At 36.0% G+C, this 16,554-nt stretch overlaps 3 protein-coding genes and 1 pseudogene across 7 annotated transcripts; 2 read left to right on the top strand and 2 right to left on the bottom strand.

The window, feature by feature from the left end:
• Positions 1-2,276: 2,276 nt before the first annotated feature.
• LOC104740036 (F-box/FBD/LRR-repeat protein At1g13780) lies at positions 2,277-4,215 on the bottom strand. The gene is made up of 4 exons (XM_010460538.3): positions 4,045-4,215; positions 2,971-3,945; positions 2,733-2,873; positions 2,277-2,648 (listed from the first exon to the last, which is right to left on the bottom strand). Exons 2-4 carry the CDS (start codon positions 3,931-3,933, stop codon positions 2,370-2,372), a joined length of 1,383 nt encoding a protein of 460 aa, XP_010458840.1. The 5' UTR covers positions 3,934-3,945; positions 4,045-4,215; the 3' UTR covers positions 2,277-2,369.
• A 176-nt stretch (positions 4,216-4,391) lies between these two features.
• Positions 4,392-7,535, bottom strand: LOC104740035 (protein root UVB sensitive 3). Of its 4 annotated transcripts, none has more exons than XR_015580338.1 (15): positions 7,319-7,535; positions 7,158-7,215; positions 7,005-7,064; positions 6,861-6,899; positions 6,716-6,778; positions 6,552-6,608; positions 6,272-6,335; positions 6,062-6,145; positions 5,881-5,963; positions 5,655-5,784; positions 5,474-5,566; positions 5,210-5,331; positions 5,062-5,105; positions 4,777-4,964; positions 4,392-4,671 (listed from the first exon to the last, which is right to left on the bottom strand). XR_015580338.1 is itself a non-coding variant. In XM_087485088.1 (15 exons), the coding sequence occupies exons 1-15, from the start codon at positions 7,438-7,440 to the stop codon at positions 4,573-4,575; spliced, it is 1,323 nt and encodes a 440-aa protein (XP_087341214.1). In that variant the 5' UTR covers positions 7,441-7,535; the 3' UTR covers positions 4,392-4,572. The 4 variants fall into 4 exon arrangements, 1 of the variants encoding a protein (XP_087341214.1); XR_015580339.1 differs by having other exon boundaries at positions 5,210-5,348; positions 5,655-5,780; XR_015580340.1 differs by having other exon boundaries at positions 5,655-5,780.
• Positions 7,536-10,225: 2,690 nt separating this feature from the next.
• LOC104743295 (defensin-like protein 260 pseudogene) lies at positions 10,226-10,718 on the top strand (annotated as a pseudogene).
• A 2,580-nt stretch (positions 10,719-13,298) lies between these two features.
• Positions 13,299-16,502, top strand: LOC104740033 (putative inactive purple acid phosphatase 1). 2 transcript variants are annotated; one of them, XM_010460535.3, is made up of 11 exons: positions 13,299-13,574; positions 13,764-13,939; positions 14,029-14,120; positions 14,210-14,276; positions 14,370-14,492; positions 14,592-14,684; positions 14,761-14,972; positions 15,058-15,190; positions 15,290-15,495; positions 15,574-16,009; positions 16,096-16,502. In XM_010460535.3, the coding sequence occupies exons 2-11, from the start codon at positions 13,766-13,768 to the stop codon at positions 16,399-16,401; spliced, it is 1,842 nt and encodes a 613-aa protein (XP_010458837.2). In that variant the 5' UTR covers positions 13,299-13,574; positions 13,764-13,765; the 3' UTR covers positions 16,402-16,502. The 2 variants fall into 2 exon arrangements, with proteins under 2 accessions (XP_010458837.2, XP_010458836.2); XM_010460534.3 differs by having other exon boundaries at positions 13,401-13,633.
• The last annotated feature ends 52 nt before the right edge of the window (positions 16,503-16,554 follow it).

The following is a 16,554-nucleotide window of genomic DNA, read 5'->3' as shown; positions in this document are numbered from 1 at the left end:
AAAATTGAACAACTTATAATATTACTTTGATTCAAGTTTTTTTTTTTTACATATGTTAACTCTTTAGGTGATAGGTGTCAAGTTTCTAGAAAAAAGTTTTAGAATAAACTCTATATTAAAATATACTTTAGTTTATTATAATTAGAATAAAATTACAAAATAAATTAATAATCATATTATGTGAATTATTTATATTTTTTTTTAACACTTAAACTGCATTTATTGAATAGAAATATTTGGACATGGGTGAAAATTTGAACGAATACAGATAGGAATAGATAAATGAAGAACGTAATCTTGAGTTTGAGAACGTTGAACTTTAGCCAGCTTGTCAGCAAGTAGATTTGCAGAACGAGGTATCCATTTGAAAGCAAATGATTCGAACCGGAAAGCCCATCCTTTTATATCTTGTATCCAGTTGAAGATGTTGAATCATGTGTTGTTACCATTGAGCATATTGACCAAAACTTGATTATCACCGTTGAAGATGACTTTAGGAACCGCTTAGCCAACATTGTTTGATGGCATAAGATAGACTTATACACTCTTCTTCAAGGGCTGATGATACAGGTGGTCATGTTACCTGTCCTGCCTCCTTAAATTGACCTTGATCATCTCGTACAATCCAAGCTGCATTGGGTCGTCTGTCTCTGTCTATGAAACTTCCATCATAGTTGCATTTCAGCCAGCCAGGCGGGGGTTTTTGCCACGAGTTTGGTGTAGGCGGGTCTCTTTGATTATTGTTAACATTGGAAGTAGTATTGCATCGTCTGGTATCAATTGTTAGCCATTCTTCTGTTTCCTGTATGGCTTCTCTAAGTTCCCGTTGCCAAGGGTTATTCTTATACTGGAATGTGAGCTTATTGCGACTTGTCCAAATCTTCCATAGTATCCAAAACGGTAAATGTGCGAGCCTATCATAGAATCGCCGATGCTTATGGAAATCAAAAATTGCTTTGAGTTTGGTTTCAATCGAAGCTCTTGGATCCAGGAGACATCTGATTGGAATATTTGATCCACGCCAAATCTGCTGTGCATGAGGGCATGAGAAGAAGAGATGTTATGTTGTTTCAATCACATTGGTGCATCGCTTACAGAGGGGGTTTGCAGGAATATGTCTTCTCTCTAGTTCAGCACCTGTTGCTAAGGCTCTTGATAAAAGTCTCCATAAGAAATGCTTAAATTTCGGAGGAGTTCTTGTTTTCCAGATTTCGCTCTTCAAACGTGGATCACCATCAGGTGGTCTAGCATGATTCTGTTCCGGAAGATGTGTTGCCAGCCAATATCCTGATTTCACTGTGTAAAAGCCATTGTCAGAGTAGTGCCATCCAAGGTAATTATGCTGCTGCCAGAAGCTTGTTTTTATGGAGAGGACCCGATTTATATCATCTCGATGTATTCTTTGATGTACTAACTGTTCGTTATTTAGCAAGTTATTTACAGAAGGAGATCTCATCAGGTTGATTGTCTTGAGCTTTCCTTGGCGGACGTGGGGGATGGGTTAATAACCATGGATCAGACCAAGTAGCTATTTGATGACCGTCACCAACTGTAAAACGTAAACCTTTGCGGAGGAGATCTCTACCAATGAGCAATGATTTCCAGCCAAAAGAAGGTTGAACACCATCATTTGCTTCAAGGATACCAGAGTTTGCGAAATACCTACCTCTTAGTGTTCGTGTCAGTAGACTATTGGGGTTTTGGAGGATACGCCATGCTTGCTTAGCTAGTAAAGCATCATTGAATTTATCTATATCCCTAAAACCAAGCCCTCCCTCCCTCTTTGAGTATTTCATTCTATCCCAAGCTACCCAATGAGTTGCAAAACCTTGATGTTGTGAGTTCCACCAATAGTGGGCAATGATCCGTTCTATATCCTCACAAATTCCTTTTGGGAGTTTAAAGCAGTTCATTGTATAAACTGGCATAGCCATTGCTATTGCTTTTAAGAGAATTTCTTTACCTCCCTGGGAGAGAAATTTGTTGTTCCATCCCTTTGTTTTGCCTTTAACATTCTCGATGATGAATTGGAAGAGTTCAATCTTCTTGCGACCAAATTGTTCGGGGAGACCAAGGTATTTGCCGCATCCTCCTTCATTATGTATCTGAAGCACATGTCTTATATGGGTTTTGGTTGGCTCACTTACTCTTTTTCCAAACGTTAAAGACGATTTACGTGTGTTGACTTGTTGTCCTGAAGCCCGTTCGTATTGTGTAAAAATCTCCTTGATGGCCATACATGAACTCATACATGAACTTATATTAAAGTGAAGAAATAAAACAGAAAATTATTGGAAATTATGATTAAAAAGTAGAAGAAAACTGAACATCTTGTAATATATTTGAAACAAAGATTGGAACTGAGAAAATCAGGCAATGATAATTTGACATGTTGGAGAACATTTTGTGAGATTATTAAGCTCCTCATAGATATCTGTATCCGAATAGTATTGAGGACAACCCATGAACCTCAGAGTCAGTTTCTTGAGGACTGCTGAGTTTTCAAGAAAGTAGCTCGCTGTTTTCATCTCCTCTTTCCCCCAGTCAAACAATCGTTTCACCTCAAGAAACTCGAGAGCCGATACCAAACACTGAGGCACATTTACGAGTTTGAATTCCTCCGTCTTCTCCTTCACATAAGGAATCTCCTGCAAACATCAGGGTATTCCAATTTATAAACCATCCACAAAAACCACAATGCTGTTAAGCCAAAAGCCCTAAAAAGGTTATACCAAGATTAAGTGTTTCAGGTTCGGGAGACTCTCAAGAAAGACTGGCAAAAACTGTATGAAGGAGCTGGGGAACACAGCATGTAAACGAGATAAGTTGTTGAATTTGGGAATCACTCCTACTTTTGAGTAAAGACCAAGGACCTGCAACAACAAGCAAAGGAGAAAGGATACTAGTGAGTGAGAGTTTTTCCAATCAGACAAAAGACAAAGAAGTGTTGTATAAACATATATATATTACCTTCACCGTTTGATGAGAGATGGTCATATGTCTAACACTAGATATCCCAGTGAGAAAATCACAGACTTCATTTCTCTTTGATAAGTCCTCGGAATCAAACATCCGGCCAGACTCGACAATGAATTTGATATGAAGATCAACCATGAACAAAGAAGTCAGGTTCTTTACCACGATTCTATCAAAATGGTCTTCTTTGAGACTCATATACTCTAAACCTGGAGCATCAATCTCAAACGTCTGAACCACTCCCAGATTACCATAACACCCATACTCAACCGGAGCAGTAAACCTCTTCAGGCTCCTAGATCTCACACGCGTAACCACCGATTCATCATCATTAATATCCTTTACATAGGTGAGTTCTTCAAGAACAGGACAACCTGAGACGAGCCTCTCCAGATTCATAGTACTACCACCACTACCACTACTACGCCATCTAAGTCCTTGAAGATGCATGAATCTGAGACAAGGCATGTAAACTAAACCCTCAGGTTCCCAAAGACCAGAACACAAAAGCTTTAAAGAAACCAAAGTCTTGCTGGTATAGAGATTCAAAGGCATGAACTCGATACAAGGATAAACAAGACCGTCATCAGCATCTTGATACAATGTATTGCTCTTCACATCTAGAACACGAACCCCGCGGCTAACCGCATCACCGATCCGATCCTCGAACTGGGGGATCTGATCTCTACTGTAATCAACCTTGAATTTAAGAAGGCGTGAATCAGGGTTGAACTGGAGAAACCTGTCGATGAAAGTAACCATCTCAAGCTCGTTCTGGTTTTTGAAAGGGAAATCACAGCAGTTTAAGTCAAGCCCAGGGACATGTAGCCATAGATTCTTCCACCTAGTCGATAAAACGCTCGTCTTCACCGAATCTTTCGTCGGAAGGTGTAGGAGTATTTGAGTTATCAAAGGATCCGGTAGTTCGCTAAATCTATCGTCACGAGGCATCATCATTCACCCTAAGAGCTAAGAGCATGAACCCAAAAAAAAAAAAAACTAACTTAATCGGAATTCCAAAATCTAGGGTACACAAAAATTCGATTTTGTAAAAACAAAAAGACTCACCGTGGATTCGATTCGCCGGCTGGGATTGTTAACCGGAGTTGTTGCGGGTTTAAGCGATGAACTGGATAATGTGAGGACTGAGGAGGATTCAGAAACTGGTAATTTATTTACGTTCGAAGCGATTCCAATGCCAGTTTTTGCGGAACGGAAAAAAAAAAAACGGTTGGCTTTATTATTACCGCCGATCGGTTCATCTCTTATAACCAAAGTCGAACCGAACACCTAAAATCTCGGTTCGGTATGGTTCGGTTCGATTTTATCCCAGGCCTGAAACACTCAAAGTCCCACATTTACTGACCTACTACTGATCTTGGTTGATTTTGAGTAGCCTATATTGGATTTGTTAGTTTCTTGATCTACGTAAAATTGACTGAGATCCATGTAAAGTAGTTTGGAGAAATAAATATGTAACAAAACTTCAAAAGCCTATGATCCAACCTACTATAGAATATGGAAACCAAGAACTAACATATCAGTTTCTAGTACTTTGCCAAACAATTTTGATCTTAAAAAAAAGGCGATAAAGCTTCAGTCGATCTTAGCACCGGAAGTGTGAGATATCCAATTTGCTCTCCAAGTAATGGAAGGTGAAAGAAGACGTTCTGTTTTCCAACCTCCTGATCTTAGCTACATAGTGGGAAGAAGAAAAAAAGAAGAAGTGAATAATCAAAACTTAGAACAATCACTTTCATGTCATGAAAACACCAGCTTCGTCATAGTGATCTATATTACCTTGTGGAGAAATTCGCCATAGTGTTTATCCATCCAAGCTTCTCCTTCCGAATAGAAAGATGTGCTTTTTCCCATAAGGTTTGCCAAAACCATCGCGTGTATATACGATTTCAACACATCTGCGGCCGCTGAATCTTTGTGCAAGATCACACTAACATTTCCCTTTCTGTGCGCCAATAAGTACTTAGCTGCAGGAGTGTGCCACAGACAAGAACCGAGCTTAAGTCAAATTAGACGGAGAAACTAATGTCCCTGAAAGATTATGGAAACAGAAATCAATCTAACCATTTTTGTATGAAGAAGCTCCAACACCGTTTAACAGCTGCATCCTGCACATAATATTGTCAACCTCAAACCGATTCTTTCCCTAAACCAGCGACAATCTATTCTCTTTTTGAACCATCATCTGTTTTGTTTGAAGTATTGAACTTACATCTCTAGACGAGGAAGAGAAGAAACTCTTACTCCTAAGTGCACTCTCTTATGCAATATTTTTGAATCAGTTGATCTCAGTGAAGTGGCCCACACAGGCAATACACCCTCCATTGAAGAAACCTGTTCGGGAGAGAGAACTGGCGACATGTTTAGTTAAAGAAAGTTACTGATATATGATGCAGTGATGACTGATGAAGAGGAACCAGTTAAGAACAAAGGAAAGTCACTGAAACGTTCTAAAAATCAATAACACTTAAACTACCTTGGCCAGTTTGCATGAAATGTGTTAGAAGAATCGAACTCCTTTCGAAGTTTAGTGAAGTCAATACAAGACACCGGACAGCTTTATAGTTTGCTAAAAAAATAAGAAAGGGAAACAGTAAATACAAATAATTAGAGAAATTCTGATCTGATCTAGGCTTTAACCTTCATTTGTAACTTACCATACATATGAAACACTGTGAGAGAGAGGAACGAAAACCAAATAGCCAAAGGGTTTCCAGAGGTAAACCGAGCTAGCAGCATTCCCAATGACATCCCCATCATAGTTGCCATAGTCTCTTGGCTTCCTTCCTTTCAATAAATAAAGTAGAGATAAAAAAAAAACTACTAAGAAGTTTACATTTATAGTTTTCTAAAATCATTTACAGTGAAAAAAAGTTCAAATACCTTAGCAGATATATCCGCTGCATTCTCTTGGAGAGCAAAGTGCTGAGTTAGAGCTGCTCTGGTTGCTCCACTTGCAACACCAGCTAATTCAAGTAGTGGAGATCGAAAAACGTTAAAAACCGATGTATCAATCAAAGAGGAAATCTCAAGTTCAGTGTTTGATGCAAGTAATGAAACTCACTAAATGATCTTGATAGGCTCCCTAAGCAAACCACAATGATGAAGGCAGATGGAAACAAAGGAGAAAGAAGGTCCATTAGCATCCCTGCAATAAAAGCAACAAACTTGATATTATTCAAAGACTCTGAGAACCAAATGAGGGCAATGATTGTCAAGTGTAAATGTGGCAACTAACTAAACTGGTGTGATGAAAGAAAACAATAGAACATACCAATATCATTCATAAGGTCAGCAACAAGACGCCACATTTTTGCATTACTATCCAGGTTGGAACCCTGAAGAACAGAACATCAGACAATTCCCACATTTTACGAAAGGCTGATATTGATACTCAGCATATAAAGAGCATCAATTGCTGATAGGAAAACATCAAAATTTTCATAAAACAAAGGGAAGAAGAGGAAAAGGGAAGTTTTGTCAAAAAAAATAAAGAGGAAAAGGGAAGTAGAATCGATATGTATATGGTTGAGCAGAATCTACAATATAGGCACCTGATAAAATGTGAACAATATGCCTCCAAGCATCCCAGTAAAATCCCTCAGAAACCACTGCATATTACAAACAAGATATAACAACCATAGTCCCTTGCAACTTATAAAGCCAGTGAATTCTAAAGTAGGAGACATGTTAAATATCAGCAATAGAAGAAACTCACTTGAAATGTAGCACCTATAACTGTTGCGGATTTCTCACCAACGCCAATTGCACTCAAAAGAGCCTGAAATGAAACTAATCCAAATCAGAAACGGTGCAGCAGCAGACAAAATTTAAGAACTCAAAAGCTCAAAACTTGATCTCACCTGAGTGGAAAGCATCATCTTTATATAAGTTGAGAGCCCCTGCAAACAAAATATAACATAGCCGAGTCACAAATTCAACCACAGATCAAATTTTACAGTAGCTATAAGGCACACAATTACACAAAGCATATTCTCTCACATTACCTGTAACGTGTCCCATAACTGAAACCCTACATAATCCGGAGTTACACTACCAGGAAAGCCCTGCATCATCATACAAAGTACAATTCAAGACGAACCCTAATCCGAAGACCAGATTTTAAAAGGGAAAAAGAAAGAAAGAAAAAAAAAACTTACCTCCGGTACAAATGCTTGAAGAACTCGTCTCCATACATGATTGAAGCGATTAGAAGACCTATGATCAACCACCAGCAGGAGAAATTTTCTCAATTTTGTAGTGAATTCTCACTGAAACTATCAGATTTGGATGAAATAGAAAAAGGAACAAAAGACGAAACCTTTGGATGGAGAGAGAAGTGGAGGCAGTGATGGTTGCAGTTCTGAATAGCTTAGTAGAAGACGAACCATTCCATTCTTCGAGTGTAATTGATGCGCAATCAGAGACTTCTTCTTCTCTCATGGCGAAATCTTTGGCTTCTTACGTTTGTGAGAGAGAGAAAAAAAAAGTCTTGACTTTTTCACTTATTCAAATGTTTTTAAAGTTAAGACTTTTATGAGTTTTTTGGACTTTGGATTGGGGTTTCAAAGTTTGCCACAAAAAAAAAAAAAGAAAAGGATTGGGTTTCAAATTGCAATTGACTGAGTTTGATTATTTCATACCGAATTAATCATATCTAAACCAAACCGAACCAAAACTACATTCTCATTTAACCGAAATTGAAATTGACTGAGTTTGATTATTTCATACCGAATCGTCATATCTAAACCAAACCGAACCAAAACTACATTCTCATTTAACCGAAACTGAAATTGAAATTGACTGAGTTTGATTATTTCATACCGAATGAATCGAGCAGATACAGAATGAATTGTATGTAATTTCATAATCGAAAGTTTTCGAAGGGAGATTCAGATTGAATCAGGATCTTCATATGTTGTACCACAATTTCTCATACCAAATTAATCGAACCGGAATCCCATATTGTAGAACTGAGTTAAGTTATTGTTTTTGATTTGTGGGGTACACGAGGTTCTGACTATAAACAAGCGTAGCTCAAATGTCCACATCGTAGTCTACATGCAAAACGATCCCTTTTGGAATTGGGTTTCTGAATTTAGGAAAAATTAAAACAACATGGCACCAAAGTGTCTGAAAGAAATGTTAGTTTAGTGCTATTAATTGAGATCACGTCTTTGTAATCACTCTGCATCTGCTCAATTCCCTCTTGTTGTGGGTGGTACTGCCTTACTGGTAATGTTCATTAGTTTCTAGAACATAGTAATATCATATTTCATCCTCAACAAATTCTTCATCTTCTGGTACTTATGGTGGTTCTTTTTGTTTCAGGCTCTTCTTGTGAGACATGGGAAAGCTTGTTACAGTCTTGATGACTATTGTGTTACTTCTTGGAGCAATTCAAGAGGGAAAGTCTCATGGAGACCAACCTTTGTCAGCAATTGCTATCTATAGGACATCATTTGATCTGAATGAAGAAGCTTATATCAAAGCCTCTCCAACAGTTCTTGGAACTGATGTAAAGCTTTCCCTTTTTTTTTTTTTTTGATATCAGAAACATATATGCAAACTCTTAATCACCACCGTTGATCTAACTTCAGTGCTTATTTTCATGGTAACCATAGTGACTGGGTTACTAATTACCTTTTATCGGCTTTCCTTCTTCTTTATTTCCAATGTTTAGGGTTTTTTTTTTTTTTTGAGGTTCGAACTTCCATAAGTATTTTATTAGTCAAATGAATCCCATAGTAATTAATAATTACACTAATTCACTAACAAATTTTCCACGTGTAGGTAAAGAAGAAAAAATATGCAAATTTGTTTTGCTTGTTTTTTGCTTTTTATTTGCTAAAAATTTCCCTAAAAAACACTCGAATTTAAATTTCACCAAATCACAACCTATTTTTCTTTTTAAAAAAATTAAAAAATCTAAGAAATCGTTCAAAAGGTTTGATACAATTATAATATATATACTGTAAATCATTATAATATCAGATCAGTATTTATGTTTAATAAATTGTGTCCGTGTAAAGTTTACTTAGTGTTAACAATATTGTGGTGGTTTAGTGTAGTATTTAGAGGGTATCTATCTATACTATTTAGTTTGTGTTTAATACTTACAACATTTTTTATATGTTTTATAAATTGTTTGGTACATCACAAATCATTTTTTTTTAACAGTTAGAGATCAGTTTTTAAAATTAGTTAGTAGTGACTAAAGTTCAGGTTGTATAATTTTGATTAAAATATGTAATATTATAAAATTTGAATAATATTTGGTAATATAAAATATAAAAAACATTGTGCAACATTTTTTTGGGCCAGTTTTATGTTTGACCACAATTTGATGGGCCATGATTATATATATTTAGTGGCCCATAAATTCCAACATAATCTTTCAGTCAAACATGTTGATTATCGAATGAATCTCCGAAAAATTAGTAATTAATGTTTTTCTGAATTGGAAATCAAAATACAATGATCACACATAGAAGAAAATAAACCATATATTAACTAGATTATAAAAAAAATCAAATTCAATACATAATATGTAATACAAATCTTTGATGTGAATCATGTGATGGAAGAAAAAGTATAATAATGAAATCATATAGGTTTTGGTCTTATATAAAGTAATTTGATTTTTAGGGAGTGTATTTAATCTAATTTTCCAAATGATTTGAGTTTTCACGAGACTTTAAATGATTTTGATTATTTTAGGTAAGTTGATATGATTTATTGCAAAATTCTTTCAAATCCCACATGAAACCATAAGATTTGAGTTTATGTATTTTTAACTAAAAATTTTCTCTTAAATCCTTCAAAATCCTAAAGATCATTAAACTCTAAATCTACAAACTGTTTTAAATAACAATAGATTTTAAAATAGATTTTTAAATTATTTGTACAATAAAAATAGATTTCATGAGATTTTTTAAAATTCATAAATTAGTAACTAATGTTTTTTTGAAAAAAGGAAAAGTATTCTAATTGTTTTGACAAAGACTCCAAAAGTTGTTATAAGTAGATTTATAATCGGTTCTTTTGTCAAAGCTAGACCAACGTTTTTCTAAGAAAATTCGATCTCTTGGTCAAAGCAGCAAACCATTAGATAGAGAACTAGACTATCAAACCATCACATAAACTAGACTAGCAATAACTTAACTATCAAAAATATTTACCAAAGAAGACCAAAAAAAAAATTTAATCGGTGAAAGGGAAAACAAGAATGAAGACCGTTTCCTTAAAGCTTTTGTTATTGGTTTCTCTACTTGTTGCTGTTGTCGGTAAGTAAAAATATATATTTCATGCCTATAGGCAAAAACAAGGTTTTTTTTGTCGGGTGTGTTTTAAGAATAAAATCTTGCTATTTAACATTATTGTAACTTTTTGTTGTTTCTTATCTTTTATTTATATGTGCAGAAAATGGAGTTAGCATTCAAAGTAATGGAAGTTCTCTTAACAAAAACTCTTGTATACCAACATGCAGCGGCTGCGAAGGTGCTCGTGGTGGTCGTGGTGATCCCGGTTCACCACCTACTTGTTGTAAGAAGGATAGTGACTGTGATAAGTATTGCCCAGAGGGAGGTTTTTGCAGCAACCAATGCAATTGCGTATGTAAAATGGTTAAAGTGATGAACTATAATAATGTTCAATGCCAAACGGATAATGATTGCAACATGAAATGTTCAAAGCAAGGGTATTGCAAATTGGCATTCTAAAACAACACTCAGGTTTTGTACAATTGCATATGATGCATGCTTGTTAATTACAATGAAATAAAACCATATTATTAAAATAAACAAATGCATATGCGTTATGAGAAGAGAAAGTACAATGGTCCATTACTGGACGATTAATGTTGTTGCTCGAGGTGGAGAAGCCAATTTACCCTTACTAGAGTGTGTTCCTTCCATAATAAAGATTACGGTCTCGTCACACAGTCACACTACCGCATTTGATCGCTCTAACCTTCAGTTTGAGTACAGGAGAAGCAATAAACATAAGAATCTACGACTCATTTGAGGAAAAAAAAAAAAAACTACGAATGGTTTAAGTGTTTCTCCTAAGTTTGTATATAGTTAGCTTGTATCGGCTTTCCTTCATCCTTATTTCAATGTTTATTGAGTTTTTTTTTGGGTTTGAACTTCCATAAGTATCTATTTATTCGTAATCATTTTTTTGTTAGTCAAATGAATCCCATAGTAATTACCAGGGGCGGATGTAGACAAATATTTAGTATGGGGTACTAGTAAGACTAATAACTAAATTAGGGGATATATAAATAAATATTACATTATTTATTCAAGAAATAACAAAAAATAGGGTGGGGCACGTGCGTCCGCGACTGGTAACTACGCTATTTATTCAACGTGCGTCCGCCACTGGTAATTTACTAATTACACTACTACTAATTCATTAAAAACAGTTTCCACGTGTAGCTAATGAAGAAAAAATCATTTTTTTTTCTTTTTTTTTCCTTAAAAATCACTCTATGTTCACCAAATGACAAACTATAAGTAAAAAATTCTAATAAAATATTCAAAAGAAAATTCCTCTATTGAGCATATCAAAGACTGTTTCCCGTTTGTCCACAAAAAAAAAAATGTTTCTTTGGCCGAAATTTTTGAATTTTCCGTGACCCTTTTATAGAAGAAATGCATGCGTTTTGAGAAGACAAAGTACAAGGGTCCATTAAACAGGACAATTCACGAGTTGATGGGGATGGAGGAGCCAATCTAAATGATTTCTCCGACCTGAAACCTTACTGGAGTCAGTGGCGGAGCTAGTGACCAACCATAAGGGTCAATTGACTCTGGTAAAAAAAAAATAGTTGAATTTTGGTGTAAATAAAAAATTGATCCTTACCTAATAAGACAATTGACCCAGATAAAAATTAGTCCAACAAGATTATTGACCCATGTGAAACTATAAGTAGTTAAGCCTTATGAACAATATTAAGCCCAATAATACTCTTTATAGATATATTTATATTGTTAAGCTCATTCCTATAAATTAATCTAAATATTTAACATCTAATTTGTTTTTTTTATATACTATCGTAGTTTTTTTTATAACACATTAACACTATCGGAAGTCTAAAAAAAATAAGTTAAATTTATGTATTTTTTTTTTAAAAGAAAATTGTGACTCTGATGAATAAATTTTCTGGCTCCGCCACTGAGAGTGGTCGGTTATTCCTCAGCCTATTATTATGTTAAGGAAGGTGCTTTTGGGGAACCAGTGGGAAGAGACAGCTTTGAGAGAGGACATGTCTTGTTTACCAGATTAAATATAAAATTTCTCTATATAGCATATCATAGAATGTTAATTTTCTTGACCGAAAATTAATTTTGAGTTTTCTGTTGCCCTTTTTGTAGAGCAAATGCATGCATTCTGAGAAGACAACGTACACGCATCCATTAAACGGGACCATTCACGTTGTTGCTGGAGGTGGTGGAGGAGCCAACCTTGATTATTCTCTTCCGACCAATCGAACTGGACTGTGATCAGTGATAGAGATCACGGGTTTGTCTCACTTACGGCATTCATTGGCTCCTACCTCCAGTTCAAGACTCAAGTACAAGAGAAGCAGTGACGGAATAGTCCACGACTCGTTCAAGATATCAAGGGACTACAAACGTCTTGGCGTGCTCGTTTGATAGCTGTCATGCAACAACGCTAGCGTTTTAGGAATGAAGATAATAAAAGTGGCACGAATTTTTTTTGGGCAAGGAATAGCTACTAGGTTAAGCTTTTTGTATATTTAGAAATCTTGAACGTCCATAAGTTTTTTTTCTTTTCGTCCATAAGTATTTAATAATAATCATTTTTGTTACTCAAATACATCCCATAGTACTAATTATCACTAAGTCGCTAACAAAATTCCACGTGTAGTTAAAAAAGAAAAAAAAATATTTTTTTTCCTTTTGTTTTCCTAACAATCTCCTTAAATTTTCACTCAATATTATTACTTTAAATATCACCAAATCACAAACTATTTTTCCTTTAAAAATTAAATAAAAAATCTAACTGTTCGACCCAATTAGTATCAGAATATTCACATAAGTTTCTCAAAAACCAAAATTTCCTAAATATCACAAAATCTCCCAAAATTTATTATCCAATACACCCTTTTTATTAAAAATCTCCTAAAACACCTAATTGTTATTCCTTTAAATATATCACCAAATCACAAACTATTTATCCTTAGCAAAGAAAACTAACAATTCCACCAAAAACTACTATGCTTCTTATTAATAAAACTAAAAATATGAATGCTTTTTTATTTTTTTTTGTTCAGACATTAAAAATCTTAATTTCCCTAAATTTATTAAGCAATTTTAGGGAATTAAATTTAATAAAAAACTTATTTCCCTGAATTTAAGCAATTTTAGGGAATCAAATTTGAAGTATCGATGTGAATTCTACTCCACAGTGTGTCATTCAAACTGGCTGTTGACGAAACAAAGTCTTTTATCTATCCTTGGGGGAATCTCAAGAATGGCATATTACTTTATTCAGCTGACGTTTTTAAAAGACTAGTCCAACCAAAATCATCATCTTCTTCTTCAAAGGTACACCAATCTTTTCTTTCCTCAGATTGATTAGAGGCAAAAAAAAACGAAGTTTACGGGTAATAATGTCCTCCTCATTCTGTTTCTTGAATCCAGTTGTTAGGTTTTATTTTTCTTCGATGCCTTAATGATTCTGAATCTAGCAAGGTGTTTCAATTTCTGCTACATGTGGTTTCATTTGTGTTACAGACATGAGAGGATCGATTGTTGCAATATTGGTGACTGTTGTATCAGTTCTTGGAGCAATTCAAGAAGTGAATTCTGATAAAGACCAACCTTTATCAGGAATTGCTATCCATAAAACAACATTCCATCTCAACGTAAAAGCTTATGTCAAAGCCTCTCCCACAATTCTTGGATCTAATGTAATTACCATCTTTCTTCTTTCATCAGTTTTTTTCGTAGTTTTTTTATGAAACTTCAGTGCAGCTTCTTTTTTTTTTTTTTTTTGCAGGGTCAACATAGTGAATTGGTGTTGGTTAAATATAGTTCTCCGGAACCATCAGATGATGATTGGATTGGAGTGTTTTCTCCTGCAGATTTCAAGTAGTTTAACACGAACTCTTTATCAGATTAGTAGTACTTCCAAGATTGAAAATAATGGAGTCTTTGTAACACTTTTATTGTTCCTGCAGTGCATCTACTTGTCCAGGAGATAACAAAATGGTGCAAACACCTCGACTATGTTCTGCGCCAATCAAGGTCCTTTGTTGCTTTCTCATAGCCTGTTTCTGCTTTTCTGCTCTGCAGCAAGTCTATAGCTTTTTGCTCCATTTTTTTTCTTTCTCTTTGCAGTTTCAATATGCAAACTTTAGTAATCCAAGATACAACAATACTGGACGCGGTTCCTTGAAGCTTCAACTGATCAACCAGAGATCAGATTTCTCATTCGCACTCTTTTCTGGCGGTTTGTTGAATGTAACACTCTTTCCACCCACAACTTTTCTAGCTTTACAAGTTTTTTTTTATCTTCATCTTTAACCATTCCTTGGTTGTTGCTTTTTCCTTGTGTAATAGCCAAAGCTTGTGGCAATCTCAAACAATGTAGCCTTTGAGAACCCAAATGCACCAGTTTACCCGCGATTAGCACTAGGCAAAGAATGGGATGAGGTAAGATTCTAAAACCCCTTTGGTGATCATTTCCTGTGTTACTAACCCAAAGAAGTTAAAACGAGTTTGTATATAGATGACAGTAACATGGACTAGTGGTTATGGACTCAACCTAGCTCAACCTGTTGTTGAGTGGGGCATTAAAGGAGGAGAGCGTAAACTCTCCCCTGCTGGGACATTGACCTTCGGCCGTAACAGCATGTGCGGTGCTCCTGCAAGAACGGTTGGATGGCGTGATCCCGGATACATACACACAGCTTTCCTTAAAGAGTTATGGCCTAATTCCAAGTATGTGCCATGTGTTTTCTCTGTTCTAACCGATTAAATTAGCTTCCTGGAAGAATCACTGAGCTTTGGTTTGATCAATATATAGATATACCTACAGAGTTGGGCATAGACTGTCCAATGGTGCATTCATCTGGAGTAAAGAGTACCAGTTCAAATCTTCTCCTTTCCCGGGACAAAACTCTCTCCAACAAGTTGTAATCTTCGGAGACATGGGAAAGGTTTTGATCCTTTTCTTTAGTCTAAAGCATATCAGACTGTTCATTGTTGTAGTCCCAATACCATATTCATATACTTTTTCTTGTGCCATGTGGTTGCAGGCTGAAGTTGATGGCTCAAACGAGTACAACGATTTCCAACGTGCTTCTCTCAACACCACCAAGCAACTTATTAGAGACCTAAAGAAGACTGATGCAGTATTCCACATTGGAGATATATGTTATGCAAATGGATACCTTTCTCAGTGGGACCAATTCATAGCACAGATTGTGCCGATTGCTTCCACTGTTCCATACATGATTGCAAGGTTTTGCCTTTTGGTTTCTTTGGAAAAAGTTTGTTGGCTTTCTTGATTACTGAGTCTTTGACAATTAACTCTGTGCAGCGGAAACCATGAACGTGACTGGCCCAACTCAGGTTCATTTTACGAGGGTTTAGACTCTGGAGGAGAATGTGGTGTACCAGCTGAGACAATGTTCTACGTACCTGCTCAAAACAGAGCCAAGTTTTGGTACTCAAGTGACTATGGAATGTTTAGGTTCTGTGTGGTTGACACAGAACATGACTGGAGAGAAGGAACAGAGCAATACAACTTCATAGAGCACTGTCTAGCATCAGTTGATAGGAAACAGCAGCCGTGGCTGATATTCATTGCTCACCGTGTGCTCGGTTACTCCTCCACATCGTTCTATGCGGAAGAAGGCTCTTTTGCCGAACCAATGGGAAGAGACAGTCTTCAAAAGCTATGGCAGAAGTACAAAGTCGACATTGCAGTGTATGGCCACGCACATAACTACGAGAGAACATGCCCGGTTTATCAGGTAAAAACATCCACTACAAAGCATATCAAAGAAAGAATGAATGTTAGAAAATGAAATAACTCCATTGTTCTGTTTCTTTTGTGTAGAGTGTATGTACGACTCATGAGAAGAGCAATTACAAAGGTCCGTTGAATGGGACAATCCACATTGTTGCTGGAGGTGGAGGAGCTGGTCTTGCTGAATTCTCTGATCTTCAACCTAATTGGAGTCTTGTAAGAGATAAAGATTACGGATTCGTTAAACTTACAGCGGTTGATCACTCTAACCTTCTGTTCGAGTATAAGAAGAGCAGTGACGGACGAGTACATGATTCTTTCACAATATCAAGAGACTACAGAGATATCTTAGCTTGTGCTGTTGATAGTTGCCCTGCGACAACACTTGCTTCATAGAGACTTTGCTACTGCTTGAGCTCTTCTGTATTCCATTGCTCCTTGGTCTTTTTATTAAACTGTTGGGAGTGTTTACACATCAATTATACGTACTTTGAAGAGAGGCTACTGGGTGGAGATATCATAAATGAAACTTAGCTTAAACGCGAGAGA

Source organism: Camelina sativa, chromosome 14 (genome assembly GCF_030686135.1).
Source record: "Camelina sativa cultivar CO46 ecotype springtype chromosome 14, ASM3068613v1".
NCBI classification, from domain to species: Eukaryota; Viridiplantae; Streptophyta; class Magnoliopsida; order Brassicales; family Brassicaceae; genus Camelina; species Camelina sativa.
The sequence above is the reverse complement of the archived record's forward strand: the minus strand, read 5'-3'. Positions and strand labels throughout refer to the sequence as shown.